The 20,190-nt window shown below is 40.8% G+C and overlaps 1 protein-coding gene across 1 annotated transcript in view; it reads left to right on the forward strand.

Annotated features, from left to right (window-relative positions):
• The window catches only part of slc9a8 (solute carrier family 9 member 8), an 84,421-nt gene that overhangs the window by 57,493 nt on the left and 6,738 nt on the right, over window positions 1-20,190 (forward strand). The window contains exons 12-15 of the mRNA XM_068000579.1: window positions 2,356-2,438; window positions 15,804-15,915; window positions 16,896-17,116; window positions 17,545-17,688. Of these exons, the coding sequence (XP_067856680.1) occupies window positions 2,356-2,438; window positions 15,804-15,915; window positions 16,896-17,116; window positions 17,545-17,688 (560 nt within the window). The remainder of the gene's footprint in view (window positions 1-2,355; window positions 2,439-15,803; window positions 15,916-16,895; window positions 17,117-17,544; window positions 17,689-20,190) is intronic.

A 20,190-nucleotide genomic window follows, 5' to 3' on the forward strand; every position in this document is an offset into this window, starting at 1 on the left:
TGCACTGGTGGCCAATCTCCATAGCAGAGAAGGCACTTAGAGAAAAAGTTTAGTAATTTGGAGTAACAGAAATTCTCAAAACAGGATTTGGATGTTTGTTTTACCACAAGATAAAGCAAACATACAAATAATCAGAATGTGTAATGATTTGCTTATGCACCGAGCAGTGGCAAATTGGAATCATCATTCACCCAGATAAAATAGAGCAGATCATGAAATCTGACACGTAGAACCAAATTTTGTCATCAAATTTTATCTACCACTAAACTTCCAAGATATTTATATTTTTTAAAAGCAACTTTAAATAAGATAATCAACTTTTATATTTGTGGAATTTGTTGAGAGAAATTTAATTCATATAAAATTGTCACATCCAAAAATAATTCAGAAAAAATGTAAAGATATAGTTTGGTTTACTTCTAGTGAGCTTACATATCAGGAACTTTCAAAATGACTCTCATTTCTTGGAATTTTCTACAACGGAAATTTTATTTACTTCATGCTTCTCAATTATTTTCTGGACCAAATGCTCTTTAAAAAAAAATTTAATGTCAGCAGTAAAGGGAAAGATTTCCACTGTGTGCTAGTTTAGCAAAATTGTACATCTATTTATATAGAAGAGGTCTACGATTTGCTTAACCTTGTGCACACAGATTTTCACCCTAAATTAGTTATTTGGGTCCTGTAAAACTTCAAATCAAGTTTCCACAATATGTGCTGCAGTAATGGTTATTCCAGAAGCAGTTTTTGTTTTACATTTGTGAAATCTTAAGCTAATTGTGTTTTATTACAATAAATAATTGACAACGATGCCCTCATCCCAAGAACGAACAAAAAAAAAACAACTTTGGTCTTAACTCCACATCCTCCACCTCCTACCCACTTCAGACTGATAACATAACTTGATAACTTGTGCTTTTTCTATTATGGTCTGTGCAGACCTTCCCCCAACACCAAACAAGGTGCCAGCATCCTGCAGATTTGGTGCAAAGGGAACCAAAGTTCTGTAATATAAATGGAGTATAAATCAACTAATTACAAAAGTCCTTGCTCTGCCTAATAATTTAAGAGGAAGTAGTTGCTAATTTCATCTACTTTACATAAAACATGAATTCATATCTAACATCTTTCTAGCAGACACCCAAGCATGGAAATAGAAAAATAGACCAGTTCAGCCTGATTTATTTTTAAATAAAAATTGGTTGCTTTTGAAGGAATTATTTTTTCCTTACTTGGAAAAACATAATACTCTGCCTTTTGCACATTGTGATTTCATCATAATTGTTGTAATAATCTGGAGAAATGCATAGAGTTATGCTATTTAAAGTGATGAAAGAATATTTGAACAAAATTGTTTGTATTTTGTACTGTTTTTGCTTTACTGTGTTCTGTTTTGCATCATATTAACCTTTTTGTTAATGTTCTGCTTTGTGGGGGGAAAAAAGATTCTTTTTTAGGTTCTGAAAATAATTTCAATTTTTTAAATCAACATATTGTGGAAAAAATGGAGGTTCCTTTCCATGCTAATTATCTCTTATTTATATGAATATAATGTTCTTTCAATAATTTTTATGTAAAATGTTAAAACTATCATTGAAGCCTTTGTTGGTGTTCACTTTCTTGGGTTTTGCTACACAATGCACCATTTCCCAGCCACTGGGATAGAAGGGGTACTACAAGGCCTGCATCAAAAGCACATTTGAACCACTAAAAGGTCCATAGATGTTTAGTCTCCACTTATGTGCTTCTCTCATTGGCAGGTTCAGGGCCTTGCCATATATGAAATTGCAGACTTCAACACAATACAGCAACATTATGCTTTTGGAATTTTTTAATGTAATTGTTTAAATTTAAAGTTTTTGATGAAAGCTGTGCTACTCAACATAGTGCTGGAAAGGGAACAGCTATTCAATTTTATTTTCTCACCTAGCATCTGTATTAAGCACTTTCAAGTCGGGTACAGCATACCAGGTGCTGAATAAATCTACCATGACTGTGCCCCATCCTCAGAAAAGCATCACCTATTACACAATAAGATTTCACCCCCACATCAATCACCCTTTTGATTTCTCTAAATTAAGTTACCAGTTCATACTGAACTGCACATAGTTTTGTGCTGTGGACCTATGTCCTCTAGGAAGTGGGTTAAGCCTACCCACAATTTTTTCATGTAGGACCCTTACATTTGGCAGAAGAACAAGAGGATTTTCATGCTCTCAATCTGAGCTAGATTCAAATCCAGGTCCCTGTCCCTGGGACAGTGTGCAAAGCCACATTGCTACTTGGTCTCAATGCTGTCTTAAAACCTTAAACAGTATTTTTATCCAATAACATCAAACCATTTTCTTTTCACAGAGACTTGTGTTTTTGCTTATATTGGTCTAGCAATATTCAGCTTTCCTCACAAGTTTGAGATCTCATTTGTTATCTGGTGTATTGTGAGTATATATTTTAATAATTCTTTATAGTGACTTAATTCTTAACCTTTTTAATCCAATATAATTTGTTTCATTCACTACTCAACCATTTGATATAATCCCACTTTAGTCCTTTACTAGAACAGAATAGAGTGGATGTGGGCTGTAGCAATAAAATTAGTGGAAGTGTATGGTGAGTAAATAAAGCAGGCTGAGTTATTCAAAATAAATGAGAAGTAATTTGACAAGCTGATCCATTTTTAAGATTGGTTTACTTGCCAGTATCGGACAAAAACAAAAAATGACGCAATAAAATATTAGAAAATCAACTGTATTCCTTATACACTGATTTCCTCAAAACATTTCAAATAAAATTAGCTCATGTCTTTCCAAGTATTCACTCACTTTATCCCATGTCATGGACTCTAGCTTACCTGCAACAGAGGTAAGAATAATTGGGGCCTAGAATTTCCTGCGTTATCCCTTTTCATTTTCTTGAACAGGGGTGTAATATTTGCCACCCTCAAATATTTTGGCACTAGTTCTGTTTCCAAAGATTTTTGGAATATTACAGTTAATACCCTTTATTGTCATCTCTCAATCTGTCTGAGAATTCCAAGATGTACATCATCTGGGCTGAGTGACTTTTCTACTTTTGTCTTATTAACTTTCTAAATACAGTGTCATTTTGAATATTTATCACCAAAGTAGCTTTTCCACATCCTCCTCAGCTACTCTCACCTCCCTCTATAAACACTAAGTCATATATTTATTATATATCTCTGCCAATTCATCACTGGCAAGTAAATGGTTCCTCCCTTCAACTCTTAAGTAACTATCTCTTACTTTTAAAAAAAAAAAAATGGGGTCAGCTTTGACTCGGTGGTAGCATTCTTGCCTTTGAGTCAGAAGGTTGTGAGTTCAAGCCCCACTCCAGAGATCGGAGCACATAATCTAGGGTGATACTTCAGTGTAGTACCGAGTTCTGTGCTGTTGGAGGTGCCGTCTTTCAGACGAAATATTAAATTGACTCCCAGTCTGTCTTTTCAGGTAGATGTGAGCAGTTCTGGGCACCACACCTTCGGAAGGACATATTGGCCTTGGAGGGAATGCAGCGTAGGTTTACTAGAATGATACCTGGACCTCAAGGGTTAAGTTACGAGGAGAGATTACACAAATTGGGGTTGTATTCTCTGGAGTTTCGAAGGTTAAGGGGTGATCTGATCGAAGTTTATAAGATATTAAGGGGAACAGATAGGGTGGATAGAGAGAAACTATTGGGATTCTAGGAGTAGGGGGCACAGTCTAAAAATTAGAACCAGACCTTTCAGCAGCGAGATTAGAAAACATTTCTACACACAAAGGGTGGTAGAAGTTTGGAACTCTCTTCTGCAAACGGCAATTGATACTAGCTCAATTGCTAAATTTAAATCAGAGATAGATAGCTTTTTGGCAACCAAAGGTGTAAAGGGATATGGGCCAAAGGCAGGTATATGGAGTTAGATCACAGATCAGCCATGATCTTATCAAATGGCAGATCAGGCACGAGGGGCTGAATGGCCTACTCCTGTTCCTATGTAAAAGATCCTATTCGAAGGAGAATAGGGGAGTTCTCCTCGTGTCCTCATTAATATTTATCCCTAAACCAACATCACTTTTTTTTTTAAAAAAAAAACAACAGCTCATCTGGTTATTTATCTCATTGCTGTTGGTGAGACATTGCTGTGCACAAATTGGTTGTCTTATTTCCCACATTACAACAGTGATTACAATTCAAGAGTGCTTCATTGACTGTGAAGTGCTTTGGGGTGTCCTGAAGTCATGAAAGGTGCTATATAAATGCAAAATCTTTCCCTTTCTAAAAGACTATCTAACTTAGATGATGAGCACAGAACTGGAAGATAGGAATGCAAGATTCCTCGTGACTGACAGAAATTTGTTTTTCCTTACAGCGGTAGATATGGGGATATATTCTTAGCAAAAGCAAGCTATGCTTTGTCAATTAACTCCCTTTAAAAAAAATCTGGAGAAATATCTGGTCAAGAATAGAATTGAATGTTTTTATCATTGACATAATAATCAAACTCTGACATACAATGGTATAAAATTGTACTTTGAGATATTAGTGCACAAAGGCTTAAGTTATTGATTCAATCGTATTTGGTCTGCTATTTTAGCAGAGGTGCTGTGATTGGAATTTTGTTAAATCATCTTAGGATTGCTGTTTGAAATTACAAAATTGTATCTACAAAGTTTTACCTGAGTTTATTCAATATCCTCAGAAGATTAAATAAATCAGGTAAAATGCATAATGGGGCAGGTTTTTCATGGTCACTGGAAGTAAAGGGATGATCTTATTTTATAGAAAACTTAACATGTTTAAGTTTAATACGATCTGATTACAGCACTGCCGACAACCAACGCTCAGATATGTAATTTTAGAAAGGCCAACTGCAAGTGTGAGAAAGAATAAATAGTTTATTTTTATGGCACTTTTCAGTATGCCCCGAAGTGTTTTGCAGCCAATGAATTAGTTTTGAAATGTAGAGAAACACGACAGCCAACTTGCATACAAGGTCCCACAAACAGAAATGAGATAAATAAACAGTGATGCTGATTGAAGGATGAATTTTACACTTCGAACACTGCAGCACTCCCTCAGTACTGCACTGAAGTGTCACTGAAGTCCTGGAGTGGAGCTTGAACCCATAACCTCCTGACTTGGAAGCAAGTGTGCTACTAACTAAGCCAAGCTGATGCTGAGAAGAAGTTAAACAGATTGATTGGAAATATTAAACAATTTTCTCCTTTTTAAGGACAAATGGAATACCTTCCCAGGTATATTGGATGGCTTATAAAATAAATACATGCCTAGGACCAAAAATGAGGGCTAATTAAGTGGATTTTAAAGATCATCTGAAGTTAAACATCTAATTCATTCTCTGATACAAAAGGATAGGGAAATGAGAGGGTAAATAGCTCCAGTTGAAGAACTAGCATGGGCCAAATGGCCTGCTTTTCTGCTGTAATTGTTATCATTCTATATGAAGTCTACAAAGCTTGCAGGGAGAAAAATGAGGGGATCCATTGGATACATGAACTTATAAAACGTGTTAATAGAGTGGTCAGGGGGCGAAAAGGAACTTGCAAATAAGAATAGTTAGACATTAAACAACAGTGAAAAATTCTTTCATTAGTATAACAGCAAGAGAAAGGTTAGGGAAGAGGGCATGAGTTATTGAATACTAGAGATGCTGCTGGATTGGAAAGAAGTTAATGTAATACCAATATTCAAGAAAGGTTAAATCTAAACAGGGAAGCTAAAAACCCATTGGTCTTGCATCACTACAATGTAAAATAATGGGATCAATTATTAGGAGATAATTTGAGGATGTTCTGTGGTAACCTAGTAACTATCAGCTACCATTTCAAAAAGAGAGAAGATCCTGTCTGATCAAACTGATCGACTTTTTTGAGAACACATCGCAAGTGAACTGTGATAACCCTGATGATCTGGTGTATCTGGGCTTCCAGAAAATCTTTAACAAAATTCTTACAAACTGTTTAAAGAAGTGAGAACTCAAGGTAAAATCTTGAAATAAATAAAAGCTTGGCTGGAAAAAGAGTGTACATCAACAGCTTGGATTCAGAAATACAAAATGATCAAACCTATAGATGATTCCAAACTGGGGAGCTATACACAATATAGTAAGATATTGGAAGAAAAATGGATGACCTGCATATTCATGTAAAAATAGCTAAACCCCATTCCCCCCAAAAGTGCACAATACTTGTATAAGACAAAGATCAACATTATGCAGCTTCTATCTACCAAAAAGTTTACTTTCGTGTCAGCTGTACCCACAAATGCATCCTCTCTCTACTCATTTTAATTTCTGTCAATGCATTTCTATCAGCTGTTGTTCTGTTTCTCTAGCACTATGATACTTAAATGGCAACTTTCTCTCTTGACTTCAATCCTTTCCCTGTGCTTAACCTGCTAGGCTGTCTCCCTATTTTAAATTAGCAACAGGAGCCTGAACTGAAGGAGGGAATATTGCTATTTAAATATTGCAGTGCTAGGAGAGTGAGCAACAGCTGACAAGAAGGCACTGATGTGGTGCTACTGCAGGGTCCACTAGGAGGTAAATCAATCAGGAGAGAAAATTGAGGAAGCAAATGGCACATAGAAAAGACAACCCCTCTACTTTTAACCCCAAACAAGGATGTATATTTTAAATTTTATACATGTGAGTATATATGGCAACATGTCAAGTCACTATGGACCAGCAATCAATAGAACGAACAAAATGCTCAACCTCATTGCTAAATCAGTAAAATAGAAGATAGAATATATTGTGTTGAAACTGTTCTGATCAGACTACACCTTCAGTTTTGCTCATTGAGACACAAAGGAAATATTCACACTGTGGAGGCAATGCAGATAAGAGTCATGAGGCTGATTCACAGCATTAGGGGATTAAGTTATTTGGGAAGATCAGAGAAACTGGTGCTCTTTAGCTTTACATGAAGATTGAGCTCAGACCTTGTCGAAGTATATATATTAAACAGTATGGAAAAGGTACCTTTGGAATATTGCACCAAGGCTCAAACTGGTGAGAGGTGAATTTAAGACTGATGTCAGGAAGAATTTCTTCACACAAGTAACCAACCTCTGGGATAGACTTCTAGGTAGAATACTGATGCTGAAAACTTTAGATCCATTCAACAGACATTTGGATACTGTAACAGGTGACTAGAGGGCCGATTTTTGAATGGCGGAGCGAGGGCGGGGTGACTTCTAAAATTGAGCAAATCCGGAGCGGGTTCGGAGCCCGGCTCCAATCCGCTGACTTCTGGGTTCCCCAGTGACTTGTTTGGGTGCACGCGCGCCTCCCGAATGTGGGAGTCCCACCGGCAGTTAAAGCCGGCAGGATGATAATTTACATACTTTTACACATAGTTAAAGTACTTGAGATCCTTGATTGAGTAGACATATTGGCAGGGGTGCAATTTTGAAGGATCCTCAGCGTGTTTCCCATGCTGTGGGAAACTCTCCCTGTTGCAACAGACGTGTTTCAGCCAGTGGGAGATGCAAATAATTATTTGACAGGTGGGGAGAAAACCTCATTTATTGCAGCAGGGCACTGTCACTTCAGACAAAGTTTTGGCTGCAAGACCTTTGTGTTTTCACTCAAAATTCTTATTTCTACTGTGGGAACATATTTACCTACTTCGCCGACCCCCTCAACCTCACACCGTCAGGATGGGGGGTGGGGGGGGGGGGGGCGCCATGGCTGCATTCATCACTTCATCCGAGGATGAGCAACATCACCAGCCTCACCAGGCACAGTGTCCACTTCTGCCACATGGAGCTCCACAACACAGTGCTGCGCCATAGGCACCTGCACAAGAGCATGGAGGGCAACAACAGAGAGAGCGATGTCACAGGAGGCACTACCCTCACAACAGGGTCGACAGGCCGAGGCTCAGCTTCCTGGACCTCTGAGGAGCAGTCATCAGGTAGTCGCAGACATCTGCAGCCTGCATCGTGCCGAGCTGCTCCCGGCTGGGCCGAGCAGCATCTCCTTACCTGTCGCTGTCAGTCACCACTGCCCTCAACTTCCCCGCCTCCGGATCATTCCAGAATGCCACCGGGGACATCGCCGGGACTCAGTCGTCTGCACACAAGTGCATAAGGCAGGCCACCGACTGCTTGTTTTGCAGGGCCTCTCACTACGTCAACTTCCCCATGGACGACCTCAGCCAGACGGAGAGAGCAGAGGGATTCCACTCTATGGCTGGCTTCCCACGGGTGCAGGGTGTAACCGATTGCACCCAAAAAGCAATACAAGCACCTCCACACGAGCCAAGACTGTTCATCAACAGGAAGGGCTATCACTCCATCAACACTCAGCTCGTTTGTGACCACCGCAAGAGATTCCTTCACGTGTGCGCCAGATACACTGGCAGCTGCCACGATTCCTTCATCCTCCAGAAGTCCAACATCCCGCCCCTCTTCCACCACCAAACACCCGCAAGGGCTGGCTTCTCGGGGACAAGAGATACCCCCTGCACACATAGCTCATGACGCCTTTGAGGAACGCCACCACCAAGCAACAGCGTCGATATAACGACAGCCACGTTGCTACCATGTCTACAATTGAGCATGCTATAGGGCCGCTCAAGATGCGCTTCAGGTCCCTTGATCATTCTGGGGGAGCGCTTCAATACGCACCAGACAGAGTGGGACGCATTATAGCGCAACAGAGAGGGGTGCCGCTTGAGGAGGCCCTATCCACATCTGCCACGGAGGTGGTGGAGGAGGAGGAGGAGGAGCAACAACAACAACCCATGGGCAGAACAGCGGCTCACCGGGCGGCTTGTGAGGCCAGGTGCGCCTAACATCAGACAGCGTGACGACTCCAGACCTCACCACCTGGATAGATCAGCGGCCACCACCACCCCCCCCCCCCCCACCCCCACCCCCAATCCCTGCACATAACAGTCCTGCAACTACACATCTGCCCACTGTAGAGTGACCCAATGGGTGGCATCAAGTGTGGGCATTCATGGTGAACCTCCGGAAAGGGCCTCATTACAGAAGCCAGTCAAACATGGCCAAGACATGGCAGTAGTTGTGACAATAATTATATTTATTGTGTGTTTAACAAAAAGCAAATATAAATAAAAAACATGACCAACCGTCAGACACCCCTGTGCATCCCCTTTGTGCTTACAAAACTTTTGCCTTTCGCTTCCAACTACTTCAACGTGGTGCATCCCCTGTGGCTGCGGCAGAGGTAGTGGCAGGTTGCTCTTGTTCATGCCCTGACCGATTTAGATGCTTTGGGTCTACGCCCTCTGGGTTTCGGTGCCCATGAGGGCCCCTCCAAAGACTGCTCCACCTGCACCTGTGCAGGGGCAGACTCGGCCACCTGGAAAGGAGGCAGCATTGCGGGTACTAGTTGAGAGGGAGGCAACGAGTGAGATGTGGGGGCGCTTTGAGTGACGTCCCCACTTCCATGTCCCCACTTTCATGTCCCCTTTCGCCATTATCCCTCCCCTGGGCCAGGCCCACACCACTCCTACCACTCTGCTGCTCAGTTTGGAGGACATGTAAAGCCTTGTAAGGCCAGTGCTAGTGTATCTGCCTGCCTGTTTAAGGCACAGAATGTTGTTCACCCTGAGTCCGAATGGCCGTTGTCAGGGCCTGAATGGACTCATTTGTGAGCCATGCTTGAAGCTCCATAGAGGTTAGCCTTCCCTCCATCGCAGATATTCCCGCACTTGCCCGTGACGCTATCTCGGAGATGCCCTCACGTCCCTGTGACGCTATTTCAGAGATGTCGTCCCTTACCTGTGCCACCATTTCACTCATGCAAGAGTTGGACTCCTCCATCCTCTGCACGATTGTGGAGAGTGCGCGTGGCACCTGTTCCAGCACCTCGCAAATGTGCTGCTGCCCCTCGATCATTCTCCTTTTTAATGGATGGCCCCCAGGGTTCAGCATCTGTGTCCAGCTGAGCAGAGCCTGGAGAAGAGTGCTCCCACCGACGCGGACTCTCCACAGCTGCCCCTGCCACCAGTGTCTGATCACCACGTGCGACCCCAATTAACTGCAGACGAGGACCCACTGAGGTGTGTGTGTATCTGCGCTGATGGATGACTCGCTCAGATGTGATCGTGCACCCTCAGAGGCCGGCAGGTCCTCTGAGGAATCGCTCTTCGCCGTTACAGCAGTCGCTGAAGGCCCTATAAGAGAACAGAAGGCAATATTAAGTATGATGACAGATGTTGAGGTGCTGAAGATGGCAAGGCATGTTAACATCAATTCATATTGTGTGCGCTGAATGTTAAAGTTCTGTCACCAAACATTTGTCGGGTGCCAGTCTTGGAGTCCCCGACGGTCAGGCGCTCGAGGGTGCGGCTCAGCTCCAGCGTCTGTGAGCACGACTACCCGTTGTGGACCCCCTCCGGTCCTCTCCCTCTCCCCTGCATTCTGGGATCTCCTCCTAATAAGGGGAGAAAATACAGACGCGTGAGTGAATGATGGTGACGTGGCCAACCAACGAATGCATTGGTTTGGGTGCGGCTGACCATGAAAGCGATGCATCAGAGGGTGAGTATGAGACAGAGCCATGACATTGTATGAGGATTGGGCTGAATGGTAGTGGTGGGATGAGTACCGGGGAGGTGAGGAAGTGCAGGTAAGTTGAGGATGAGCTTTGAGTGGGTGTGAGGAGTGATGTGATAGTGTAGTGTTGGCAGTGCAGAATGAGTTGGGAGGTGGGGGCAGTGATGTGGAAGACGGAATGTAGGAGAATGAGTAAGTGTACTCACTTTAGCTGACCTAGTTAGGTCATTGAAGCGCTTCCTGCACTGGATCCAGGTGTGGGAGATATTGCTGTTGCTGGTGACCTCCTCTACTACCTCGAGCCAGGCCTTCTTGGTGGTAGAGGTAGGCCACTTCTTCCCGTCCGCCGGGTAGAACACATCCCCCCCCCCCCCCCCCCTCCTCCTCACCCCATCCAGTAGCACCTGGAGTGAGGCATCACTGAACCTAGGAGCAGCCTTTCCCCTGGGCTGCTCCATTGTCCTATTTGGGTGTTTGCTCCAAGAGCAGCCATTGGAGGACTGCCCCTTTAAATAGAGTTCCTCCAGCTGACAGCCTGTGATGCGGGTGCGCAGTCCGCCTGCTGCACAGGTTTCGGACGCCAAACCCAGAAGCCACGTTAAGTGGCTCCAATTTACCCGCGATCACGTGGGGAACAGACACATTTTATTGGGCGGGTTACCCACGCACCCAATTGCCCCCCCCTGCTGCCTCCCCCATAATATCGGGGCCCAGGTTTTCCTTTCTGGACAGCTGAAACCAGTGATGACTTGTTATCAGTTTGAAACCATAGCTTATTACTCTTACAGAAGTTAGTTTGTCATTATTCATGTGGTTTCTTTATGCAAGCGAGCTTTTAAAACTTCCTGCACCGTACTTTGTATGGCTGACTAATCAATGAACTCCAGCAGATTAAAGAGACATGATCTATTGCTTCTAAACCTTGCTGACTACTACTTATGACTGCTATGCCCTTTTGATGAACGTTGATAGTATCTTATATAATAAAGATGTCCCTTCTGTAGCAGTAGAACCACATATACTGGTAATCCAGCCCTCAAAGGGTTGCAACTCAGTCTTGTTTGTGCTTGATTTTTATTTGCTGATTTGTCCTGGAAGATTGGAAAGGCATGTTATTCGTGTTGTTGCCTCAATCGTAGATAAATCCCCAACCGGAACATGAGATACGTTTGTATCAGCAATTTGAGATTTATGTAAAATAATGGAAACATTCCCCAGTTACAGCTCCACTGTTCACTGAGCTCTTAAAAATATTTATCAGAACCCAGCCTATTTCCTCACTCAGGAATGCCATATGAGCATTTTAACAATCACCTTCTGATATTGCCAACAGTAATTTCCATGCTTTTGCACTATTGGTGTATTCTTAACCAACCAAATTTACTATGTAAATTAGATCAGTTTGCATAAATACCAGTGACTATTTATCTTGTTAAAAGGCATTGAGGGTAATCTTAACCTAACCCGCTGAGCAGGAAACTGGTGGATTTGGGTGGGACACCTGATTTACACCTCGCCCAATTTTACTCTCCATTGAAGGGAGTAAAATTGGGTGGGGTGTAAAACGGTCGGGGGGTTAGATTAAAATTACCCCCACAATTTGTGGATGAAATATTGGAACATAGGAATTGCTAGATAAAAGACGACACGGTCCATCTAGTTCACCTTCTACCATCCTGTTAGTCGCATGATACAACAATAATGGAGTTGACTAATCATAACCATAAATCTCTAAATATGTCTACAACAGACCCAAACATTCAATGAGGAAAACCCCCAGTGATGGAAAGCTTTGGGAACCTTGGCCTATAAACTTGGCCACACAAGTGCCTGTTTTTTGGGTGCTAAGCAGCCTACGAAGCCCCCAAAATGGCAGGCAGGATGCTCGCACACACTTGTGGCTAGAAGTGCGCTGCCCAGCATATTGGTGAAGGGAAAAAAAAGGCGTACAGACCCAAAGCCTGAAATAGGCATTAGGAACTTGGAACATGCAAATAAGGGGCCTAATACCTGTTTGAGGCCCCCACTGCAAGATTAGTTTGCCCTGAGGCAACCGGCACCAGACCTTGGGACCGCCTGCTACCAAAAATTGTAAGGGACCGTCCCGACCCCACATTTAAAGAACCATATTTCCACCCCACCCCCTGCAGCTTCCTATCTCCTAACCCCCAGGCCTCGCTAGCTGCGGCCCAATATTGGACTACACTTCACCGGCTGGCTGTTCACACTACACCAGGCTCATTAAAATGAGGAGGCAGATTTTTCCAGATTAGTTTTGAATTTATCCCCTTCAAACGTAGGCGGTTTCCTCTGGTTCTACTATTCTGAACAAGTTTGAACAGCTTGTCATGGTCTACATTATCTAACCCTTTTAGAATCCCAAAAAAGCGCAAACATATCACGTCCTCAACCTACTCTTTTATTGTGAGAACATGCCCAATTTACATAATCGATCCTCAAGATCTAATCCCTCCATTCCTGATATAGATTGAATTTCTTTTTCTTTTTCCATAGTACTCCTACACATCATTCTGTGACAAAGTAGAAAAAATATCTATCATATGCCACACTTTAAAAGAGTTAACAAACAAACTAAATTATAAATCAATGAGCTATAGAAGCTTTTTATGATTTCAAAATAACTTGAGAAAAATTATTTGACCCTTTAATTTTATACAAGTATTGAAAGCATTGATTTTAAGCTATTACAGCTATGCAGTTATTAACTATTACTGTAATCAGCTCAAATTGCTGACTTAATTAAAGAAACACAACTAAACCTAAAAGCACACTGTCATTTCTATGAAATTCAATGTCAGTGGTCTGGAAACGGTCACAAAGTGCATGGCACAGGGAGAATCCAGGAGAGGAAAGGAAATTGACAAAATAATGCAAAAGAAAGTATCTCAGTTGTGAAAAACCAAGTCTTAGAATCTAGTTTGGTAATTCATATTCATTTTTAACATATAAAATATAAATTCTGTATAAAACAGTACATGATAATTGTTTATACATTTGAACTGGAGTTGTATGCGATTAGAAAAAAAAATCTTTACCATATTTGCAGGTTTCAGATGACACATGGTCATAGAATCATAGAATCATAGAAGTTACAACATGGAAACAGGCCCTTCGGCCCAACATGTCCATGTCGCCCAGTTTATACCACTAAGCTAGTCCTAATTGCCTGCACTTGGCCCATATCCCTCTATACCCATCTTACCCATGTAACTGTCCAAATGCTTTTTAAAAGACAAAATTGTACCCGCCTCTACTACTGCCTCTGGCAGCTCGTTCCAGACACTCACCACCCTTTGAGTGAAAAAATTGTATCTCTCCCCTCTCACCTTAAATCTATGCCCCCTCGTTATAGACTCCCCTACCTTTGGGAAAAGATTTTGACTACCTTATCTATGCCCCTCATTATTTTATAGACTTCTATAAGATCACCCCTTAACCTCCTACTCTCCAGGGAAAAAAGTCCCAGTCTATCTAACCTCTCCCTGTAAGTCAAACCATCAAGTCCCGGTAGCATCCTAGTAAATCTTTTCTGCACTCTTTCTAGTTTAATAATATCCTTTCTATAATAGGGTGACCAGAACTGTACACAGTACTCCAAGTGTGGCCTCACCAATGCCCTGTACAACTTCAACAAGACATCCCAACTCCTGCATTCAATGTTCTGACCAATGAAACCAAGCATGCCGAATGCCTTCTTCACCACCCTATCCACCTGTGACTCCACTTTCAAGGAGCTATGAATCTGTACTCCTAGATCTCTTTGTTCTATAACTCTCCCCAACGCCCTACCATTAACGGAGTAGGTCCTGGCCCGATTCGATCTATCAAAATGCATCACCTCACATTTTATCTTGTAACCCCCAATACTTGAAAGATGTCTTGACCATCTACCATCTTGACCATCTGCTGTTCTTAAAACATAGTGGTTGTATCCAGATTACTTCCGTGATTTCTGAAGTTATTTTCAATTAAGTAACTTTTTTGGAACTGTGTTTTAACTTTATAGTCTCACAATGTATAGAGAATTGAAATAATTTATGACCAGTTTTAAGAGTCCAGGGGAGACATTTTCTCCCAAAAGACCATTGCCACAATTATTGATTGGGTACATTGTCTTTTTTCAGTTGTCTAATGACTACTACAAATTAGATTTAACATTATACTTAAAGAAATATTAAATGCAAATCTTCAAAATATATGTTTGAACTTTAGATTAAACTAAAGTTGGACAAGAGTCAAATAATATGAACACAATGGCTTGGAATTATGCTTTTTTTTTGTTCATGGGATGTGGGTGTCACTGGCAAGGCCAGCATTTATTGCCCATCTTTAATTGCCCTTGAGAAGGTGGTGGTGAGCTACCTTCTTGAATGTTCCTATATTCAAAGATTATAGTAGGTAGACGGGAAAGTAGGGCTGAGGTCACAATCAGATCAGCCATGACCTTATCAAATAGAGCAGGTTCAAGGGGCCGAATGTCCTACTCCCGCTCTTAATTCGTATGTTCGTAACCACTGCAGTCCTTGTGGTGAAGGTTCTCCCACAGTGCTGTTAGGTAGGGAGTTCCAGGATTTTGACCCAATGACTATGATGAGCTGTGGGAATATTAGTTTACAAAGGCTTCATGCAATTCCTTTGCTGCTATTTTAATACCAGTATTAACCTATTTAAAGTAAATTGATTAACTCTTCTGTAAAATAGCAAGCAAAGGAATTGTATAGAAATATGTTAAGCGTTTGTGTGTAAGTGCGTTATGCAATTGTGTGTTAATGTTAGCATGACAAAATGTCACGGTCTGTGCACAGTTTAAATGTGCAAACATTGCAGAAATTCCAGTGGAAATACCTTTTTTGTATTACTACTGTCAGTATTTGAGTAGTTAGCATATTCCACTGAGTTTCAATCAGGATTGTTAATACACATACAGGTTATTATAGTATTGGGTCTTTACAGCCTTCGTTATAAGTAGCATAGCTTTAGAAGTGAAGGAGAATCCATAATGCTGTGCACCTGTACGTACATTGTTTTATCTTTTATTCGCCAAACCCCAGTTTAATAGTTGCTGATACCGAAACAAAATTAAACTGCTTTCTCTGTTTGCAGTTGGTAAATCAAATATTAGGGCAAATGCATTGTTGTCTGCTAGTATTTAATAGTGTTTCAAAAATTATAAGCACTGTCTATTTATTATCTATATTTAATTGCACTAATAAGACTTTGCTTTACAGGTTCTTGTCTTATTTGGCAGAGCGGTGAATATTTTCCCCCTCTCCTACCTTCTGAACTTCTTTCGAGATCATAAAATTACCCCCAAGATGATGTTCGTTATGTGGTTTAGTGGTAAGTGGATGACAGATAATGTTCTTCTAAACTGTTGATTTCAACATATCTAAATGTAAATTTCAGTTTTAAAATATTTAATGTAAATAATCATTATAATATGAAGTAATGAAAACTCTTCAGGTGCAGAAATTTTTTTTGTTCTTTGCTTTTGCTGTGCTCTTAAATATAATTGTGCTGTGTTACTCCAGATCGACACAGCTATGATACTAAACTACAGCAAGGATTGATCACATAAATTTGTTAAACCAAATGACAGTGAGTCAGACTTCAACAACCAACAACAACAACTTGCATTTATATAGTGTCTTTAATGTAGAAAAACCATCCCAAGACGCTTCACAGAAGCGTAATCAGACAAAAATGGACGCCAAGCCAAAGAAGGTGATATTAGGAGGGGGAACCAAAGGTTTGGTAAAATAGATGGGTTTTAAGGAGCATCTTAAAGGAGGAAAGGGAAATGGAGAGCCAGAGGTGTTTAGGCTAAACCTTTCCACCTCCCTCTCCGCTTAACTCCGTTAAAATCAACATGTGCTAGTTAGCTACACTGTTTCCTGAACCTTTTCTGCACTAACCTGACCACCTAATTCTCACCTATAGGGGGAATAATATAATCTAAGTGTGAGTCTTGGTTCAGTGGTAGCACTTTCACCTCCTGAGTAAGAATTACATCTGTAGATAACTCCAGTCACATTTTTTAATCCAAATGTCTATCTGTAATTACCATCTACTGTATGACCATATGTTCATTATTACAATTCAGATGTTTGTTTCTATTGCAAAGTATTTAAGTTCTGAAGCTTTAATTCCAAAGCACAGATACTGTTTTTTTATAATAAAGCCTCCCCATACTGTGAGTTGAATCCTCAATTGAGGTCAAATTAGCTCTAATCAAAATCAAAAGATACAATGACCAATATGATTTTAGCATCTAGTTCCTCCACAAAGTCTTGGGATTAATTTACTCTTTTTAATATTAGGTCTACGTGGTGCCATTCCTTATGCATTGAGTCTACATTTGGAGATGGAGCCAATAGAGAAGCGTCAGCTTATTGGAACAACCACCATAGTCATTGTGCTTTTCACAATTCTGGTTTTGGGTGGAGGAACAATGCCTCTCACCAGACTGATGGATATTGAAGATCCCAAAACCCGTAGAAGAAACAAGAAAGATATTACCCTCAGCAAAACTGAGAAGATGGTATTTGATTTGGCTTATTTCTCTTATCTTTTTTACACTTTGTATTTTGACATAGGCATCAGACCAGATAATTGAAGGCAACAAAAACTTAGATAGGATGCCCTAATAAAAACAGAATTTGGAAAAGAAAACCTGAATGCTTGGTTTGTATCTGAAACAACAAGCTGAAATACAACATTTTCTGAGCCACTGTTTGTTATGAGCTAATTTTCTGTGGTTATCATTTTCACTTAATTAATCTTGAATTTGTTATTAAATCTAACTAAAAGGAAGATATCTATGTACAAAGCTCTGAGTAACACAATTTAGAAATAAAAATTGCAGTCCTAGTTTCCAGAATGTATAAATAATTTGTAACTGACAATCCAACTCACTAAGTCATTTTTACATGTATATAGACTGTTCTAATTGGTTGCTGTTGTTTCCAGGGTAACACTATTGAATCTGAACACTTATCAGAGCTAACAGAAGAGGAGTATGAGGCACAGTACATCAAACGTGATCTGAAGGGTTTCATGTGGCTGGATGCTAAATATTTGAATCCTTTCTTTACACGAAGGCTTACTCCAGAGGTTGGCCATCCTAATTTTCTCAGAATAATCAATAAACTAATATTTTACATCATGTAATACAGGAACCGTTAGTATTGCGTGGCAAGTACAAGAATTTACTATTTGTTTAACAGTGGAATAGAAAGTTATAAATTATGTTTAGCGATGTCTAAATTCAGAAAGATCCCTCTTCTCCATGTATTCTGATGGGATGAAACTCAAGGTTCCAAACAATTTCTTTCTTTCTCTTCTAGTTGAATCCCATGTAAAATAACTCATCAATGTCCATTAAACTCAGTGCGATAATAATAGTTGACATTAATATTTTGTCAGTCAGTGGCTGTAATGTTTCGGATTATTGACTGAGGAATTTCGTGTAACTTATATTGCTATTCAGTTAAATTTAGCTCACAAGGGATTAAATGCACAGAACATCCACGTGCTGGGAATGCGAATTAGACCCATTTGAAACATCTGTCTAGAATGGTGTTTCTTGCATACCAAATCAATTTAAGACAGTGAGATGCCTTAACACATTGCAGAGGGAAAATGTTGGGTTTATATAGGATATTGTCATAAATTCTTTACCTCCTAATACAAGTTCAAGGACTAAGAAACATTAAAACTCTGGTTAATATTAAATCAAGTCAGTGAGATAATAAAACACACCCCCTTGCATTCAGTATATATGAGATATAGGTACCAATTATAACATTATAAATTACATACCAGTGACCCCTTCAGGAAATCGAAAACATGTCGTCTTTAATTGCTAACTTGCTACCACACGGAGTAGTTGAGGCAAATAGCACAGATGCATTTAAGGAGAAGCTAGATAAGCACACGAGGGAGAAAGAATAGAAGGTTATGCTGATAGGGTTAGATGAAGTAGAGAGGGAGGAGGCTTGTGTGGAGCATAAACACCGGCATAGACCAGTTGGGCTGAATGGCCTGTTTCTTTGCTGTAGACTTGATGTAACTCAATGTAAAGGGCATTTTGGAGGGATGTGGCGAGGCCGGCATTTATTGCATATCCCTAATTGCCCTTGAGAAGGTGGTGGTGAGCCGCCTTCTTGAACTGCTGCAGTCCATGTGGTGAAGGTTCTCCCACAGTGCTGTTAGGAAGGGAGTTCCAGGATTTTGACCCAACGACGATGAAGAAACGGCGATATATTTCCAGGTCGGGATGGTGTGTGACTTGGAGGGGAACGTGCAGGTGGTGGTGTTCCCATATACCTGCTGCTCTTGTCCTTCTAAGTGGTAGAGGTCGCGGGTTTGGGAGGTGCTGTCGAAGAAGCCTTGGCGAGTTGCTGCAGTGCATCCTGTGGATGGTACACACTGCAGCTACAGTGCGCCGGTGGTGGATGGGGTGCCAATCAAGCGGGCTTCTTTGTCCTGGATGGTGTTGAGCTTCTTGAGTAGTGTTGGAGCTGCACTCATCCGGGCAAGTGGAGAGTAGTCCATCACACTCCTGACTTGTGCCTTGTAGATGGTGGCAAGGCTTTGGGGAGTCAGGAGGTGAGTCACTCGCCACAGAATACCCAGCCTCTGACCTGCTCTTGCAGCTACAATATTTATATGGCTGGTCCAGTTAAGTTTCTGGTCAATGGTGACCCCCAGGATGTTGATGGTGGGGGACTCGGCGATGATAACACTAAATATTGCTGCAGACATATTTAATAAGAAGGAATGCTACAAATTAATTTTAATTTTCTCAACTTTTGTGTTTCTTGGTCATCACTATAAAAATTCAAATCCAAAACATATATGAGATTATTTGCCTTTTTAATTGTCTATGTGGAAAGCTGCTGTAAGGTCTTTCTCAAGAAAATATTTGAAGGGACATATAATACATATTCTTTTTGCTTAAGATGTATTTTATACCTTTAAATATTAAAGAAACATCGAAGCATTAGAATTATAAAATGTGTTTAAAGCTCAATTTGAAATTGGAAATTTCTTAAAACAGGGACCTTTAATGTGGTTCACTACTTTATGTAAAACAGGTCAGATAATGTAGATTTTAATACCGTACATCTGTGACTGGTTTTCTGAGAAAATATCTATTTTCTGAACATTATTATCTGCCCTTTGATTCCATTCTGGCTTCATGAAGTTATCTGTATGTCTCATTAAAACAATTATTTTAACCACACTGAGCTGACTCCTATGCATGATAGAAGAACATGCTTATATACTTAAAGTAAAAACTGCCTGGCAGAATACAGCATGCCAATCTGGAAGGCCAAGCACCCAGTTTCATAACACGGAATCTGAAGTGCCTCCTCCCTTTTGACAAATCGGTAACACTTCAGACCTCTTTGCACGTATAGCCTCACTGCCCAATGGAATACTGCCCTTACAGCCAGCTATTTCAGCTCAAGTTGATAAAAATGTTCAGATTCTTTCTCAGAGCTCTCCTGAGTAGAACAGCACATGGAAATAGCTTAAGCTTTCTATATAAGGCCAGGATGTATTCAGTAAAGAAAGCAAGATATGTAAGTTCACATCAATCTGCATGTG

The sequence above is a fragment of the Heptranchias perlo genome, chromosome 19 (genome assembly GCF_035084215.1).
Source record: "Heptranchias perlo isolate sHepPer1 chromosome 19, sHepPer1.hap1, whole genome shotgun sequence".
NCBI classification, from domain to species: Eukaryota; Metazoa; Chordata; class Chondrichthyes; order Hexanchiformes; family Hexanchidae; genus Heptranchias; species Heptranchias perlo.